Here is an 18,684-nt window from a genome sequence, read left to right on the forward strand (position 1 = left end):
TATGATAGATGGTTCACATAGAAATTCTTCTCACACTTCCTTCACCTTCAAAGTCATCAAAGTTAAAAATGTATTTATGTATTATTATTAATATCATCCTAACAAGTGATATCAAGTCCTGTTAATGTTGAAACTACCAGACATCTTCAAACACAATCATGGTAAAACAAAACAAAAAAGTTGAAGCCTTCGTCTTTCCACTTTTCCGACCTACAGTCAATCCATCGAAAACCTCTGAAATGATTAACGTTAGTTGCCTCTATGTAATGCTTTACCTTAACAATAAATGGTATTGTAGGCTACATAGCTTTGTTCATGAGTTTCCGTGCATAACAGGTCGATTTGATTGGCTAATCAGTCAGATGTAGCCTTCAATCAACCCGAATCCAAACATATTGTAACGTCGGCGCACAAGCGGCTGCTGAGAGGGAGCTGGTGACGAGCGGGGACGGCCACGTGGCTGCTAGCACGCCCGCACTGGACTGTTAGCAGCGTGGCTCCCCGTTGAGTGAGCTCCTGCGGCGTGCACCCCACGTGAGTTGGCGGTACTGTCGCACTGAACTGAGTGGCGGGCGACGCGCGCCGACGTTAGCATGTGGCTACCTCGTGGTCATTGCCGAGGACGGCAATGGCTTGTTGGGGGAGCTATGTAACGTCGGCGCACAAGACATTGTTAGCGTTCTCCCACGCAGGGCATGCTGGGATACGGGGGTGAACATTTGGGGGTTTATGTCTGTATTTCTTCTAAGTTATAAGTCTAAAGTTAGCGTCTTTATTGTGACATGTTTCCCTTTTAGTTCTCCCTCGTGTGTGATCCTCTTTGTGTGGGGGGCTGCGTCTACCCCTGTATGTGTAGCGTGTGTGCGTACTTGACCTGCCCCGTGTGTATTGTGTTCTGTGTCTGTGTCCCTGTTCTCGTTCTCAGCTAATAAACCTTTTGATTGGACAACTGTGTGTGTCGCTATCAAATCGTTACAATATGATTTCTAATGGTTGCTTAGGGACCGAAAACGCAGTGATTCCTTGTGAAGGCCTCATGCGGGCCTTAAGAAGGGAAGGGATAAAAATGTATCGCACGCCCTCACTATTTGTTCACACAATCTGTCAATCAAATATAGCCTAGTCAAGAACAATCGGGAAGGAGAAGAAGAAGCGAATAATAAATGGTAAAGTAAAATGTTATTAAAGACACTATTGTTTTTCATTCGTTTGAAAATAGTTAGGCCTTCAGAGAAGGCCTTGAAGGCCCTGGCGGTCCGGCACTGTGTGGTTGTGAACTGAATGTGTGTGTTTCCGATTGTGAATGGGCAGTAACCAGAGGATAGCTAGTAGCCTGTGTCATGCCAACGTGCGAGAAGAGCGTTAGGCCTTGCTGTATAAGATAAGTTGTCCCTTGCCCACTAGTAGGCTATTTGTGAGTGCATATACTGGGTATTGTGTGTATTCGGATTAGTGGCTCCTTCATTGATCTTTCTCTCTCTTGCTGGACAGGAGCTGCAGGACAATTGGGTGGCGGGCTATCTCAAGGTGGTGGCGTCCCTTCACTTTTCCTGCTGTGGTGCATGTGAGCCTATGTGTGTTTAGCCTATACATGTGTGTCCAGGCCTTGTAGGCCATGTATGTCGGTGCCTAGTGGCAGAGGTTCTGACTGTCTGGAGAGAACCAACTCCCTGTACATTTTTTAATGAATGTAAATAAAGACAGTTTATTTTTGAAACCACACCTCTGGTTTTCTGTGACCACGAACCTGTGTTGCCTGGTTGGGCTTCACGTAACATATAGTCCAATTGATTGAATATTTTGAGGGGCAGGGCCTCAGATGGCCTAGTCGACATGGTGCAATATAGAGCAACCTCCCACTTGCCACACATCCATGCATACATACATACATACATTACATACATACAGTACATATACATACACACGTAACGGTAGCCATCTGAAAACATAGCTGTGCAGTATGTACGTTGTGTAAACCTCCCTCTCGACGCCTTAATAGTTGTGCCGGGGCTTTTAGCTCGATTGCTAGCATGCTTGACTCCCGATCCGAATTAATGCCTGCTGTTTGCGGGTTCGAGTCCGGGCGAGTGCAGGGCTGACCCGCGCGGTTCAACACAATGCACGGTGCCGTAACCCGGATTGGGACTGAGATTTAGGGGGGTGAGTGTAACAGTAGCCAGCTGCTAGCTGTGCAGTATGTACGTTGTGTAAACCACCCTCCTGATGCCTTCAGAGTCATGCTAGTGAGCGAGTTAGCAGCCTGGGCTTTAACCTCAATTGCTTGCGTGCTCGACTCCCGATCTGAAGTGCTGCTGTTTACGCAGGTTTAAGTCCGGGCGAGTCCACGAAATTCAACACAACGGAGGTTACACATGTACATGCAGAGGGTTTATTAAAATCATGGACACTACTGGATCAAATGTTACAAAGGCTTCCAGAGTATTTGGCCCAGACCACTTTTATGTTTTCCTAAAATGAATCTTCGCTTTGTCAAAGCTAAAGTAGAAAGTGAATGGCTGTGTTCCAATTCGCATACTTCTGTACTTACAACTTGTGCACTCATTTTAGGTATTGTAAGTTCAGAAGTATGTCATTTGGAACACAGCCAATGACTCCACATTGCACATTCTGCTTTTGGAGTGTAAGGCTGTAATCATCTGAAAAATGACTGAGAAACTTGATGTAAATTAACACCATAATGGCGTTATATTTGTGTCATCAAGCTATCATGTTTAGAAAGAGGTACATTTTAAATTTGCCCGTTCAAACATGCCTAATTATGTGCCCGCAGGTAGCCTGCTTAACCATTTTGTGGAATGATGCATCATCATATGAATTTCGCAACAATGTGACTTAAAAACAGTCTCTTGTAGCCTATAAGTGACATATTACGCTCTGTCTGCCATGCTGTAGCTGATAACAATGACACAAGCCTAAAGCCTTGAGTTAAGACTATACTGTATGTTTAGCCTATTAAACACGGTAACTTGATGATAGAGAAGACAAACCATTTTGTGGAATGATGCATCGTATGAAATTCGCAATGATGTGACTCAAAGACAGTCTCTGGTCACCTATAAATAACATGCCAATCATTGTCTGTAGCTGCTTTGCATGTAGAAACATCCTTCAATTTGGGACCATTATCGTTGCAGTCGTAATTGTTGTTTGTTTATTTAAAGTTTAAGGACAATCCAAGTAGCCTGGGCTATTCGAAGTGTCAGTTTACTGTATTGCACATCATTTTTACATTGTTTTGAACTTCATTCTCAATCTGATGAATGGTTTAACAGATATGTGAATAACACACACACACAGACAGGGGAGTGGCTACAGTAGAGCGGCAAAAGCTAATGTGTGTTTAAATATATGTGTGATATATTTAACAATATCCAATGCATATCTTATAATGCATATCTTATTCAAATAACGTTGAACTTGGCACTGCACTTCCTTGTGCCCTTAGCAAGACACCTGCCAAGTTCGAAATCAATCGGATGAATGGTTCAACGATATGTGACACACACACAAACAGACAGACTTTCCTGTCATTTATAGATAGATAGCCCAATTGATAGCACTGTCATCCATTCCCAGTAGGGAATCTGTTGTCATTAAGATTGTATATAAGTATGTTCTTACTTATTCTCGTGTCATCTTAAAAGAACAACACATTGCATTTATATAGTGCTTTTCAAGGCACACTTAGTCAGTTATCTAGTCCATTCTAGTAATTTTACATAGTATCACCATTTTATTGTGTTATGTAATAGATGAATATTTCACAAGAAATATAAAAGGTTTGGACTGACCTGTATCCTGACTCCAGTGAAGCAGGATATCTGGACTTCCGAGTGGCTGGGCAGGTTGGATCCGGTCACGTAGTCTGGGCCCTGCAGACCCATGTGAGGCTGCTCCGTGATCCTGCTGAGCAGCTGGGCGTACGCCTCTCTCTGAGCCTCAGATGGAGGACTGTACGATGGCTCCACCGAGCCCCTGGGGGTGGCGTGGGGTGTGGGAGAGCAAGTAGATGAGGATAACATGAGTGTGTTACTTACACAAAAACAACAAAAACAAAACAGTGGCACACAATATGATGAATCATCTTAAAACACTCACTTAAGAAATGTGTAGAATGATATCTAGTGAAGATTATGCACCACTTATTTAAGGACTGTTTCAATGGACCACCACACATTGAGTTCTCCTCTGGACATAGCATGATCAGATTTGTGTCCTGCTGCATTTACAGTAGCTAGTAAAATGTTTTTGTATGTATGTGTAGAGCAATACCTCCTGTCCATGTTGGTGCACAAATGATAAGAAACATGTTATTTATAGGCAGTCCTAGCCCCCGCCTTACGTCATCCTGGACAGAGGGTTCACTGGGGTTGTGGAAGGTTCTTTGAGTTAAAGTGTTGTGGCAACAGGTGGGTGTTGGATGCACGTGATATATGTACAGTTTTGGCAGTAATTAATCACAATGCTAAGAGAAATTACTCTGCAGTGTTTCTCAAACATGTTTTCTGATTCTACCTCTCTGTCTCTCATTTTTAGAATGAAAGACTCATACTCATATAGCTCATGCTGGGCCATGTGCTCATGCTGGTCTCTGTGTAAATCAAGCTGAAACTGCTGTAAGCGACATTAGGCAGTTCTTGCTTTCCCTTCCATTTTTTGTGTGTGTTCTATACCCACTTGACTACACTTTGCATGCAGGCCCTCCAAGCCTCTAGCTCCACTGAGAGCTGTTCGATCTGTAAGGGAACAGCCACTTCTCTCCTCTTCAACAACTGACTGAGAGAGAGAGAGAGAGAGAAAGAGAGAATGAAGGGGGGTTAGCAAGGGCGATAAAAAAATGAAAACAAAAAAACATATACTCGCTGTTCTCAAAAAAATGAGCAGTAGCAAGGAGAGAGTATTTGTACAGAGTATATTATCATTATTACGGTAGTTAGTGTTAGGGCCATTACTCCTGACCGTCTTACCTAGTATACTCATAAAGTGCAGGGACAATACTGATATATTGTCTTGAGATGGCCAGTAGTGCACCAATGTAGCCACAGAGAATGAGCAGCTCATTGCGATGTCTGCAAACACAAACAACATTTAATTTGGTCATTGATTACCCTGTGTCTGCTGTCTTTAACAGAGCTGAGCATTTAGCCATACACAGCCATACAGGTCAGTCTACTTAGTAACACTGTTGCATTAACAAATAAACAACAAATAATTAGAGTCAGTTAAACTATAACAAATGTTAGTCTTTTTAAAAACAAATATACATTTTAGCAAAGCCCAGAGAGATGACCATGCAGAAACCTTTGCTAACTCCCAGTTCTTTTGTTTGCATGGAAAAAGGTTCTTTCACTTGTGTTTTGTTCTTGCACTTACTCACTACACTTGGACAGGACAAGTCGATCTGTCCGGATATATCCCAGTAGATCAAGAACAGGATAGATGGAGTCCACTGTCCATTCCGAACCAGTCAGCTGTTCTGTGGGTACATGAAAAAAAAACGATTATGGGATTTAGAGTCTTCCCCAATCTAGCACAATTTATACTGTAGATAGGTTATAGTTCGGTTATAGTTAAGGTTTATAGGATTTACAGTTAACTGTGTGGGTTATTGTTCTTGTAAATGTACAAATGCACATTTGACACATTGACAATCTTCCACACTTGGAAAAAAGACCTACCTTTCACAAAAGTCATTCCTATGGGTAAGGCCTTGTCTGGCTCTGGGCTCAGCAAATGATATTTGACAGCATTGAAGACGTCCCCTTCACCCTCAGCAGATTCTGCCAAGTCCTTACATTCCTCTAGACTGGGAAGACCACACTAGACACAATTTAAAATGCCATTAATACCTCCAAATTGGCATTTGATCATCTCTTCATTAAACCCTAAATACAACATGACAATAAGTAATAAAAATAATCATCAATATTTGATGCAAGTTTTTTTTTCCCCCCGACTCACTCTCTCATGCAACTCATCTATCTCAGCAGTACTGCCTGGGTAGAAGGCACAGAGTTTGGCGAGCAGGATCTCATTGTCTGGAATCATCTGGAGGAGCTGGCACGCCAAGTCCCTTGGTGGAAAAAAGGGGATGAGCTTGCTTCACTGACAGTGTGCATTTCAGGACACACTCACACCCACACGTACACAGAAAACCACAGCACATGCTCATGCAGAAAGGGTTGACACAGCTATGGGGACTGGAGGTTTTAGTAAACTATAAACTATACAGTATGTTATATGTTATATATCATCAGTAAATGTATTTAGAGAGTCAATAAATAATAATAAAAATACATATGAGAAGTGCATGGTGTTTGAGTAATCACAACTACCTGTTAGCCACAGATGGAAAGCTATGAAGAGATGGAAATGGACAGTGAGGTCAAACATGTACGGAAGGATGAGGAGGGGGATCAAAATAAACATGCCCATTTAATGAACAACATTCTCTTTTACAATTAGCCTAACTTGTTGCTGCAATGTCCAAATGACAGACATGAACATTTCTGATCATAAAAACAGTACATTATTATGAACATTTCTGATCATAAAAACAGTACATTATTAAAGAAAAATGTGCAGTGGATAGTAGTACACAGACAAATGACCAGAGAATGAGCCAACACCAAGTAAGATTATTACTGTTCAAAATGCTTCTTTGAGCACAATGTCACTCATGCAATACACCAAATGAACACAGGGGGCTACTAAAAGCCGTGGTCTGCAGTAGTCTAACATTTGTTTGGCTTTTACTCAAAACAAGTCTACTGTATTTTATGACGTTGTTTTGCCACATAAATAATAAAAAAGTGCAATATACAGTATATTACAACTGAAAGCAAATACCTTGAAATTAATGAAATAAATAGTCTTATCTTGGGCTTGAAAGTTTCTGTTATCAACAGTTTTTAATCCCTTGACAAACAGTGCAATGCATTTGATTTGAATAAAATTAATGAGAGTTACTGTAAGTTACATTGTGTGATCTGAATTTTTGTAAGTTTTAAGAATGTGCACATTTCTTGTGATATTGAGAATCAATTAATGAACTGATGAATGAATAATGTGGCTGAATAAGATTTACTCTATCTAAGCCACAGAGCACGTCTAAGCCATCCATTAGGCTGTTAACACATGTCGTGCGAGTGTGTGAGCGTGCAGAATGTGTGTGTGAGCGTGCAGAACAAGTGTGTGAGCATGCAGTGAGTGTGTTAGCATACAGAGTGAGTGTGTAGAGTGAGTGTGTGAGTGTATGAGCAGGTCTTACCAGGTCGCTGTGGTCATGTACTTCCTGGCCAAGAGTTCCAGTACATAATGTGTGGCCGGAGCCGCCAGCTCCCCCAGCACCTTGCCCGCATACACCGCCAGCTCCAGCTCATTACCGCGGATAAGGGTGGCCATCGCCAACTGGGGATGAGAAAATACCCATCACACCTGCTTGGTGGAAACCTTTGCAGTTTTTAGTCTGTTCAACCCATTATAAGCACTTCTTTAGTATTTATATTTAGTATTTCTTTATATCATTTATAATATTTCTTCTATAGTATTTGCTGTCTATAGGATCCACAGGATGTCCACTTCACTCTACCTCTGTGTTGTCCACTGCCAGATGACAGCAGGCCGCCAAGACTGCACGTCCATCCTGGAAATACCACTCTGCCAACTCTTTACACACACTATGCAGGAGCCTAGTGTGTGTGTGTGTGTGTGTGTGTGTGTGTGTGTGTGAGAGACAGAGAGAGAGAGAGAGAGAGAGAGGACATGAAAGGGAAGGAAACAAAGGGGAAAAGATATGGTAAGGATACACATAATTGCTGCATGGGGTGATTAAGTGCAATCAGTCTCAGAAGCACTATGTACAAACCCATTATACGCTTCCATGTCATCATTGTCTGTGCTCGCGTTGTTGTTTGCTGAAGAGGTCTGAGGCACATGGATATTTCCCTCACAAGCACCCTGTTGAGTTATACAGCAGGCAAACCTCTGAATACATTATGCAAACCGAAGTCGGCCGTATTCAAACAATCTGTTCCCTGCTCCGATCCCCAGTACCTGTGCTACGAGTAAGGCTTCCTTTAGCTGGCCTCGGCACATGAAGAAATTCACCAGCTTCTTCACATCGCCCGTGGCAACACAGTAGGGGATGACGTCATCATTACCTTCTTGCATCAGTTGGTCTGCTCTCCTACAGCACATTGAGTACAAGAGTTAATTTCACGACAACGCACACAGAATGGTTGCGTAGGCTAGAGCTTTATCTTGGAAACGCCTGCCTGTAATCTAAGTGCAGTAGCAGCACAGTGGTGTGACATTTGATGATGGAGCACTGCGTACCTTTGCATGAGTTTCTTCCAGTACTTCAGGGACACCCCAGGGGCTACTGATAGTGCCTTGTCCCACTGAGCCATGGAGTGAACAAGGAAAGAATGGAATTTAGTCACAGAAGTGCATGTATGTGCACACTAAAGTATTTGCTTTTTTACATAAGAACAGCGGCAAATAAATCCCACTGCACTCAAGAGTCTATTAATATGACAAAACTAGAATATATCATCACTAGGCCCAGGAAACTGTGTTGGAACAGAGTAGGGTATTGCACGCACGGTAAGATAAGCAGCCTCATCTTAAATCTTGTTGAAATTGTACAAAAAGTCTAACATATGCATATGCAGGTGCATCTCAAAAAATTTGAATGTCATGGAAAAGTTCATTGTTTTCCCGTAATTTATTTAAAAAACTGAAACTTTCATATAATCTAGATTCATTACACATACAGTGAAGCCTTTTTCGGTCTAATCTTGATGATTACAGTTTACAGCTCATGGAAAAATCCAGAAGCTGAGATGAGCCCTAATCAGCTAATTAAGTCAAAATACCAGCAACGGTTTCCTGAGGAAAATCTCTCAGTCTGGGCTCAGTCAGACCTTTCCATGATATTCTACTTTTTTGAGATACACCTGCGCAGTGTATATTGTGCAGTTTGTTAGAGGACGCTAGTTGGTGTGGTGTGCTGCCGCACCTCTCCCAGTTCCACCATGAGTTCACAGTATCTCTGGATCTGGCCCAGCCTCAGGTGGATCTCTGCAGCTCCCTTCAGCCTCTCCTCTTTGCTGGGGGCCCCAATGCCCCCTCCAAACTTACTCATCTTGACAATCGTCAGCTCTTGGGCCTCAGACTGGGGGGGAAAAATACAGGGGGGAAAAAAGCAACAAAAAAAGTGGACATGATGTACTAATGATGTAGAAATAGTTTATTTTTAGTTATGCAGGACTTATTTCAAGAAGACAGTGTTTTATTCTAAATAAAATACAAGAGATAAATTTACTTTGGATTTAATCCAAAATGGATGTCACAGAGGTAAGTTTTAAATGAGAGTGAGAGGCAGTACGGCTTCACTGATCATTCGAGTAAACAGTTGTGGAACTCACGGTTTTGAAGCGAATCAGGTGCTTCATGTGCATGAGGTCCTGGCCGTAGCTTTGGGGCAGTAAGCTATCGTCCTGCCCGTTTATTACCGCCACAAGGTTCCAGAGGTTATGGCTGCCGCCTGGAGGCTTTACAGACACATACACAAGTTTCATTAGTATACTACACTAATATACTAATATACAGGACAGTAACATATACACCATAAACAATTAAATGGGCATTAGAATATTGGTCTTTAGGAATTATTATTAGTATATATATATTCACAATATAACAGTGATTTTATAGGTACAAAATACAATTTACTTATACTTACTTATTTATATATATAAATATATTTTTAAGAGTCAAACAATTTCAGACAAATCAAGTATACATCAAGATTCACTTACAGAAAAACACTCAGAGAACCACCTCAGTTTCTTTGTGCTCAGGTCACCAGTGAGTTTGTCCAGTTCCTGCTTGATGTCCCTGGACACTTTCCCACACAGAAGCGGAGCAGCCCCAGGCACCATGGCACGATCTGTTCAATCATGAGCACAGCACAGAATAAACAAGGACTCCAACTCCCATGATGCCTCATCACACTTATATTCTGGCACATGACAAATCAGCTATGCATCATTCAAGACAGAAATTCACAGTAACATCCATAATCAGAACATAGCATGCATGTTAACCTGTGTTCCCAATGATGTCATCCCAGCTGTGGTCAGTAAGAATGTTTACCAGGAGAGGAGCAATGAGAGGCGTGAGAGACCACAGTCTGACTGTGGAATCTCGCGAGCACGAGGCCATGGTGAAGGGCCGGCTTGGGTGACAGGTAAGGCCTGGAGATTGGAAATAAAAAGAGACCATTAGACTGGCCGCTTATATAACAGAACCTCAGAGCATGGAGTAATTTAAACACAGTAATAGAGTCACACGAGAGGAAGCTCGAAAAAGTGTTCTTTGCTATCATTACACAATTGAAACTGGCTAGGCTTGTATGCCTTAGATAAAGATACATGTATCCATTTGTCTTTGTTGAAGCAGGATCCATAAAATGTCTGGCCACAAGGAAATTATATAATGCTAATATCTTAACAGCATCCATGTTTTCTGATATATCTGAACAAATTGGTCGTCATTATAACCCACCAACCGTCCCCAAAATAGCATTTGACTTCTCTTAAGGCTTATGAATGGGACTTATAGGTGTAGCACCATAGACGTCTGTCCCCCGTAGTGCTACACCTATAAGGCTTATGAATGGGACTTATAGATGTAGCACCATAGACGTCTGCCCCGTGGTCGTAGACGGTGTCAAGGCAGGTGCCATCCCGGGTGTCCCACACGCGGATGGAGTAGTCCCAGCTGCCGGAGGTGAGCAGATACGGCACCTCTGTGTTCCACATGAGGCCGCGCACAGGCGCCGTGTGGCCACTCAGCACATTGATGCAGGCGTCCTGCGTGTAGTCCCAAATACGGACCGACCTGCATGGAGGAGACCACAAAGAGAAAAGAATATAGAGGCTGCTAGCTTCACTTCACTTTATACTTGCACACATTAACAGCAACACAATTTGGGGTGGCACAAGTAGCTGCAGCATCCCTACCACACTCAGCTCCACTCACTTTCTGTCACTTTTCACTGTCCTATCTTAATATAGGCAAAAAGCCCCAAAAATGTACTTTTACTTTACAATAACGGCTTCAAATCAGGATTAGACGCACAGGGTACAAACTTAGCACTAAATGGCATTGAAAAATATATAGATACTAATTATTCCATTGTGTTGCTTTAAAGACATCAGCATGAATTTCTGCTGTAAGTGCATGTTGTGTGTGATGTCTGTATGCTACTGAGACCTTTGAATTTCCCTTGGGGATCAATAAAGTATCTATCTATCTATCTATCTATCTCTATCTATGAATTAGATAAAATATAGTACAGAATGCCAAGAACACCTCAGACTGGTTTGATTCATAGAATCGGCATGACCATTTACAGTATGCCTATGAAGAAACGTCCCGCTGCCCACAGAGGGCTAGCGTGAGACTGTCGTGACTGTGTGAGCAGGGCTCTAGTAAATTATTTATTACCCGTCATCGGAGCCGCTGCAGAGGATGCCCTCCCTCAGTGGGGACCAGCGCACGTGGAACACCTTGGCCGTGTGCCCTGTGAACACCTTGAGAGGCTGGTCGGAGCTGGTGGCCAGATAATAGACGCGCACGTTCTTATCTTCACAGCCTGTGGCTATCATATCTCTGAGATGCCGTGACAGTGGACAGAGGCAGGGGCAGGGAGAGAGAGAGAGAGAGAAAGACAGAAGGAGAGAGAGAGAGAGAAAGACAGAAGGAGAGAGAGAGAGAGAAAGACAGAAGGAGAGAGAGAGAGAGAGAGAGACAGAAGGAGAAAGAGAGAAGACAACAACAGGGAGAGGAAGAGAAACATGAGATCCAAGCACAGCCAATGACTGGTTCAGAGAAAGTCAACAAGAACAAAGAGGCTTTTGACAGGAGATCCTCTTGTTTTCAAAACATGAAATATTCAAACATAGCCTCCAGGTTAACGCCGGAGTACACACTATTGGATATTTTGGCTGCCTGCCCCTTTTGCAAATCTAAGCATTAGAGTAGGACTTGCCATAGGGCATTGTGTAAGACAAAAGGAGTAGAAATGAGAACTTACTTATTATTCTGACTCCAGTCACAGCCAAACACTGCAGCAGGATGCTTATATTTGTGCAAGAGTTTTCCATCAATGGTGCGTATTATACTGGGACAGATATGAGGCACAGACTTGTTAAACAAGGAAACCAGAAATTATTTGATTACGAAATCGTTGTAGCAAACACATACTTACCAAAACCCATCCCCACTACAAGTAGCTATTCTTTTTGAGTCCTTGTGGCTCCAAGCAATACAAAATATGCCATTCTTCCCATGCTGTAAAACAGGCATATAAACCCAATCAAATACTCAAATGAAGTATGTACGGTATATATGTATGTATGCTGTACTGTAAATGCATTCTCTTGAGATCTTTCTAGTATTTCTACCAGTCCCAGGATGGAAAAGCCTTATCACAAAGCACTCTCATCAGTACTCAGAATACAACTGAATAGAAGTCTAGTATAAGTATATATACTCTTTTGATCCCATGAGGGAAATTTGGTCTCTGCATTTATCCTAATCAGTGAATTAGTGAAACACACTCAGCACGCAGTGGTAACAAGCACACACTAATCCCGATGCAGTGAGCTGCCTGCTACAGCGTCGCTCAGGGAGCAGTGAGGGGTAAGGTGCCTTGCCCAAGGGCAACTCAACTCACCTCGTTAAATCTTGTAATCATTTTCCCTTTTTTTACATCCCAGATGAAGGCTCCATTTCTGGAAGTTGCTCCAGCAATACAATTAAGATCCCCTTCACACAAATGGTAGAAAAAGAAACATTACATTTTTGGTACAGTCCCTTTCAAAATTATGGCTATACTGTAGAATGAATGGTTTATTACAAATTCGTCAATTTTACCCCCCAAAGCTTTACCAGGTGCCCAGGACAGGGAGTAGACCACACCCTCGTTGCCTGGAGACGTGTAAACAGCAGTGAGTGTGTTGATGTCCCACACTTTGATCGTTCCGTCGAATGAAGCGGTCGCTAGAAGGTTTGGGTCGTCTGGCTTGAACTTGCAGTCAAATATGGTTTCCACATGGCCCTGGCAAATAAGGCAGTATGACTCAACAAAATTCACTCAGTGACATATAGACATGGCACATGCAGGTAGTATAAAATGTAACATAAAATATATAAATGCAATTTAGAATTACACATAGATTTACATTTGTACATTTCCCTTATTGTGACCTGCATGCTTTTAAGCCTGTCCTGTAGTCAGGACAGTCCTACAAACATGTTACTGATGGCATACCAGATCCCTCAAGAAATCCCACTTCTTGGACCCCATGTCATAAAGCCCCACGCCTCCATCCATGAAGCAGCACACCGCGTGGCCGGGGGGCAGGGAGAAGGCTTGGTTCTGGGAAAGGGTCGGGGGCGGCACTGCCTCGCTGGTGGACGATGTGTAGTGGTTCTTTGTTGGAGATATTGTGTTGAAGGCTAGAAGTAAGAAAATATACAGAGAGAGAGGGAGAGAGAGAGAGAGAGACAGAGGGATTTTAATTTACGGTAACTTCAGGTGTAGCTTGCAGTCTGAATTCATGTTTTTCTATTAATACGCGTTCATGAGCATGTCGGACACACTTACATTTCTTAGCTGGTGGGGAGTGGAGCACATGCAGTGCGTGGAATCCAGTCTTCTTTAATTTGAAATTATCTAGAGGTGTTGACCGTGAAACATTCCATATCCTCAAGACACCAACTTGGGAGTCTGCCCAAGCAGAACAGAAATAGGTTATAAGAATTAATGACACTAGAAAGAAAAAAAAACAATGGTTCCTAAAGGCAGCTAAAAATCCCAAAGGCACCTCTAGCAAAAAGCACACTTGGAAGAGGCTAGTTTAACACACTATTCACATTAAAAGCCAGTCAGAATCGTTAGACAGCACAAAAGTCAGGGTCACCTCCGGTGATGAACATGCCAGGGGCGCTGGGGACCCAGGCCAGGCACTGCACGGATGCGGCCGCGCTGGGGAAGCTGAAGGTGGTGATGCAGCACAGGGACTCGGAGTCCACCAGCCGGATGCCGTTGTGCAGGTTGGCAACCAGCAGGTAGTCTGTGGAGAGCGGGTCCCACTCCAGAGCCGTGACGGGGTCCTCCTCGTCCGTGCCCTCCAGGGCCTCTGGCCGCAGCACATGCTTCTGGTTCTTAGAGCCTGGTTGGTGAAAAGGTGACTCAGGGTTAATTCCAGTAAAAATCTTTGATGCACCAGCATTAGCGTTGGCTTTAGATGAGCTAGCTATTCCATTGGACCTTCCAGGAAGCACACTAGCTCATTTGCAGTGCATGCTCTATGGAATTTGAAAAGCCTAATTTGTTCTCATTAAACATTTTGAGAAAACGAGGTTGGGTTTTGACATGCTTTGACATGCTTACTATTCTATTACAATGCCACTCACTGCACTGGGGAGATGGTGACTACAAAGGCCTCTAATGGTAAGTCTGGCCACAAACCCTTTTTTCCATTTTGAAATAAAAATATTCATTTTTCCCCCCAGCCATCAAGTAAGAACACATCTCTTGAAAACGATTTAGTAAAACCTTAATTTTACGATGTCAGACTTTTATTAGCTTTTCAGTTGCTTCCAAGATTATGTCGATTAGAGTATAGAACTACCTACTGCTAATATGGTGCTAATACAGTCTTAATAGCCTCCTGAGAGATGTCAATTTGAGCACTGGACTACCGGTACTTACACAATCACTGAACAAAAAAACTTGGTTTGCTATTGGTTTAATTTGGTACTGAAGATCCTGCCACACGTGTGTTTTCCAATTAGTGAACATTAGTGAATCTCTATGGCAACATTAGTGAATCTCTATGGCAACCCGCACTGTGTCACTCCACCTTACACACCAGGCAGATGTGGCCAAATGTGGGGGCAGTGGCCAGATGACTCCTCTCCCTCCTTACCTGGCTGAAATATGGACAGGCTCCCGTCCGTGTGACCAAACACCACCTTGCCTTTCTTGACAGGATGCCAGCGGAAGAGGCAGATATCAGAGAGGAAGCTGTGGGCGTCCTTGTGGACAGTGACCCCAGAGTCGGGCCCCGAGATGGCCCAGACATACAGGGGGCCCCGGTGAGACACAAACGCCATGCTGTCATTTGCATTCCAGCACCAGCTCAGAGATGAGGGGATACCTAAAGGATAAGTATGTCACACACACACTATAACAATCAATCCTTCTTATACATAAAATAAATGTAGAACACACAAACACATACACACCCACCCATCCACACACACTAATACACACACAAACGGGCAAACACACACACATACACACACAAACACACCCACGGAGAGTAAATCTAATTTATGGCTGCATCCCACATTCCATTCATAACAGACACAACGGAGCACATCAACATAAACCCATCCCCTCACTCATCCACCCACACCATGACACGCCACGCCACACACACACAGGACCCATCTGTCCTGTCCCGCTGTAATGGCCAGCGGCAGCAGTACCTTTGGTGTTATCTAGCCTGGCCACAGCCTTCTGTTCCGCCACGTTCCAGATGATGAGAAGGTTATCTGCACTGGCACTCGCAAACACCTCTGCGTTGTGTGGGCACCAGGAGATGGCTGTGATGGTCTTCTTGTGCTCGGACATGATGGCTCGGAGTTTGAATTCATTATATCGGTGATCCAACTGCAGAGGAGAGAGGGAAACTTTACATTTTGCTGCTGCAAACATGCTGTGCATAAGTATAAAATATTAGATCATTTAGTGAAAATCATCTTAGCAATAAGCGATTTGTCCAATACATTCTGCAGAATGTTCTGAAAAACATTGTTTACAATGAAAAGTGAAGAGACCCATTAAGATGGCAGCAGTGTGATTTTGAAACACTCGCCTGATAGATGTAGATGGCGAGGGTGGCACAGTAGGCAAATCTGTCGCCGCTGGCAGCACACACGTCTTTGTTCCAGGGCTGGCAGCCAGCTGCCAGCAGACCCACCTGTTTCACCTGGGACATCTTTATCTGGGGACAGGGGCAGAGAACTGTGGTTATGGTTATGACCATGGTTTTTAGCAGACACTTCTGTCCAAATCTGTGAAAAATATGAAACATTGTCCTTGAAAATGAACAGTTTAAAGTAGTCATATGGCCTACAAAAAATACTAATAGAGATAAACAAAATAGTTTGGACAGAATAATAACAATAACCATAAACATAGGCTATACAAACCTAGACTCTGTAAGGAAAATTACATTAATAAATAATAATAAAAACAAGGATTTCATCAACAACAACAAAAAGACATACTTGTAATGTTGATTGTATTCATTTATACACATTATTAGACAATTCAGCTTCATCGGATAGTGGGATATCCTAAATTGTCTCCATTTACGTCTGCTACTTCTGTGTTCTGTTGCAAACTTTGTCACAGAGTCTGATTTTCAGCATGTTGACAGTAGGAGTATGCATCATATTACCCTGGAAACCATGACAGATTCTACTGAATCTCACAACTAACTATGACATGTAATTTTTGTATACAATTTGACAAAGTTTCCAATGCACTTACAAATATTTTTGATGGAAGAGCATAAAGGTAGGTCTGTAGGTGAATACACAATTATACACACTTTAATAGTGATTGTAACAAGATATTAAGATTCTAGAACATGCAAGACATTCTCTGCAGTCTTACTCTCCGCACAGTCACAATCATCCTGACACAACTAGCAGACCTTACTCCAGGGACCAGTAGCCTACCTACACTGACCATAATGCCCCGACCCAAAGGTAAGATCAACAGATACCAATAACCACAGAGGATGACCAACCACACTGCAACATATCCACCTCCAGCTTTCACAATTCCAGTTTCTGGGTAAAGGAGATGTGAGACAGAGGCACTACCAGCTAGCGCAGCCAAGCTCACGGCCACTGGGATCAGCCTACCTTCACGTCAGCATCACTCTTACAGAACCATTCAAGGGTCTCCATGTTGATGGCGACAGATTACTTCCTCCTCTACAGTACTGTATGTATGTGTGTGTGCGTGTAGAACACACAGAGACAAACAGAGAGAAAGTGAGAGAGAGATAGAGAGAGAGAGAGAGCACGATCAAGACAGGGAGAGAAAGGGAAAGATAGATAGCTTGGCAGAGAGAGAGAGAGAGAGAGAGAGAGAGAGAGAGAGAGATCCCGCTGCTAAAGTGGCTGTAGTCAATTCTCGATAGCGAGTATGCTGCCTGTGTTAAATCTCCTGCGTGCGAGCATGTCTTAAGCATTGAGTGTGTCGGTCTCTGCTCATTGACTGGTGTAGCCTGCCCGCGAGGGAAGCGGTAGCAGACAGGGGCAACAGCAGATCCCCTGCCCGTAGCCAGGCAACTGCAGATCCTTTTATTTAAATCATGTGCCTTTAGCTCCCCCACACCACCTACCCAGCAAACACTCAGTCACACACAGAGACATGTGTACACCTACTTCTGACACAAGCTCCATTAAGGTGTTTCACTTCTTTCTGTGTCATGATTCATGCATCATTCCTGTTCTTCTTCTCTCTCTCTCTCCCTCTCTCTCTCTCTCTCTCTATCCACACACACACACACTAACACCTACATCCACACTACAGACACAAACACACGCACAATCCTCTTTCTGACCAAGAAAGTCAGCCAAAACTCAAATTTGCTCAGCTCAAACCCTGACATCACAAACACACACATACTCTCTAAGTCTGAACACATCAACAACAGTCTATTTGTATCCATCCCTTTTAAATATCATATTGACATACAGATCTGTACTGTAAGTAAAACAAGATGCTCATCCACTGTCCCCTCCCTGATCTGACTCCGGATCAGACAGAGTAGGGTGTGTGATTATGTGGTTGGTGTGTGTGTGTGTGTGTGTGTGAGTGATGTCAAGGTGGACAGAACTCTGCTGACCTGGCCCCTCACACGGCGGGCGAGAGGAGGAGGCAGATGGAGAGAAAGAGAGGTGCAGAGGATGTGACAGGAATCAACACAGAGGGACAAGCAGACAGAGTGCTGTGTGTGTGTGTGTGTGTGTGTGTGTGTGTGTGTCTGTCTGTCTGTCTGTCTGTCTGTGTATGTGTGATTGGGTACGTATGTGTGAGTGGGAGAGTGAGTGAGAGATTGTGAAAGAGAGATGGCTGTCATGGCTGTTTCCAAGGCGATGAAGACGGGGAAGAAGAGAGGTGATTGAAATGAAGTGGTCTGCATGAGGAGTAGCTGAGAGAGAGAAAGAGAGAGAGAGCATAAAAGGAAAGGAGGAGGAGGAGGACAAAGAACAGAAAGAAAGGATCATGAAGGAGAGGATGAGCTGGAGGAGGAGGAGGAGGAGGAGGAGGAGGAGGAGGACGAAGAACAGAAAGAAAGGATCATGAAGGAGAGGATGAGCTGGAGGAGGAGGAGGAAGAGGAGGAGGAGGAGGAGGAGGAGGAAGTGGGATGTTTTCTCAAGAAACAAATGAATACAATGAACAATGAAATCACATGAGCTGTGCATGCATACTTCTATTCTACACACTGTGTATGCAATTTTGAATATCCTCTAGTACATCGTCCTACACCCA

At 43.4% G+C, this 18,684-nt stretch overlaps 1 protein-coding gene across 5 annotated transcripts in view; it reads right to left on the reverse strand.

The window, feature by feature from the left end:
- Positions 1-18,684, reverse strand: part of wdr17 (WD repeat domain 17) — a 29,691-nt gene that overhangs the window by 3,179 nt on the left and 7,828 nt on the right. Inside the window, exons 1-29 of one of the 5 annotated variants that reach the window (XM_048238664.1) lie at positions 17,044-17,632; positions 15,984-16,112; positions 15,595-15,778; positions 15,030-15,260; positions 14,019-14,270; positions 13,703-13,825; positions 13,367-13,554; positions 12,970-13,153; positions 12,770-12,861; positions 12,302-12,384; positions 12,128-12,214; positions 11,539-11,703; positions 10,727-10,929; positions 10,134-10,283; positions 9,846-9,976; positions 9,453-9,578; positions 9,044-9,199; positions 8,359-8,423; positions 8,077-8,209; positions 7,889-7,980; positions 7,613-7,712; positions 7,292-7,431; positions 6,357-6,377; positions 5,983-6,094; positions 5,700-5,841; positions 5,395-5,497; positions 4,989-5,090; positions 4,699-4,797; positions 3,813-3,996 (exon numbers count right to left, since the gene is read on the reverse strand). In XM_048238664.1, the coding sequence (XP_048094621.1) occupies positions 3,813-3,996; positions 4,699-4,797; positions 4,989-5,090; positions 5,395-5,497; positions 5,700-5,841; positions 5,983-6,094; positions 6,357-6,377; positions 7,292-7,431; positions 7,613-7,712; positions 7,889-7,980; positions 8,077-8,209; positions 8,359-8,423; positions 9,044-9,199; positions 9,453-9,578; positions 9,846-9,976; positions 10,134-10,283; positions 10,727-10,929; positions 11,539-11,703; positions 12,128-12,214; positions 12,302-12,384; positions 12,770-12,861; positions 12,970-13,153; positions 13,367-13,554; positions 13,703-13,825; positions 14,019-14,270; positions 15,030-15,260; positions 15,595-15,778; positions 15,984-16,112; positions 17,044-17,088 (3,822 nt within the window). In that variant the 5' untranslated portion in view covers positions 17,089-17,632. Of the gene's footprint in view, positions 1-3,812; positions 3,997-4,698; positions 4,798-4,988; positions 5,091-5,394; positions 5,498-5,699; positions 5,842-5,982; positions 6,095-6,356; positions 6,378-7,291; positions 7,432-7,612; positions 7,713-7,888; positions 7,981-8,076; positions 8,210-8,358; positions 8,424-9,043; positions 9,200-9,452; positions 9,579-9,845; positions 9,977-10,133; positions 10,284-10,726; positions 10,930-11,538; positions 11,704-12,127; positions 12,215-12,301; positions 12,385-12,769; positions 12,862-12,969; positions 13,154-13,366; positions 13,555-13,702; positions 13,826-14,018; positions 14,271-15,029; positions 15,261-15,594; positions 15,779-15,983; positions 16,113-17,043; positions 17,633-18,684 lie in introns of those variants that run through there. The other 4 variants (XM_048238748.1, XM_048239007.1, XM_048238836.1 and 1 more) reach the window with 4 other exon arrangements.

Source organism: Alosa alosa, chromosome 1, assembly GCF_017589495.1.
Source record: "Alosa alosa isolate M-15738 ecotype Scorff River chromosome 1, AALO_Geno_1.1, whole genome shotgun sequence".
Classification (NCBI taxonomy): domain Eukaryota; kingdom Metazoa; phylum Chordata; class Actinopteri; order Clupeiformes; family Clupeidae; genus Alosa; species Alosa alosa.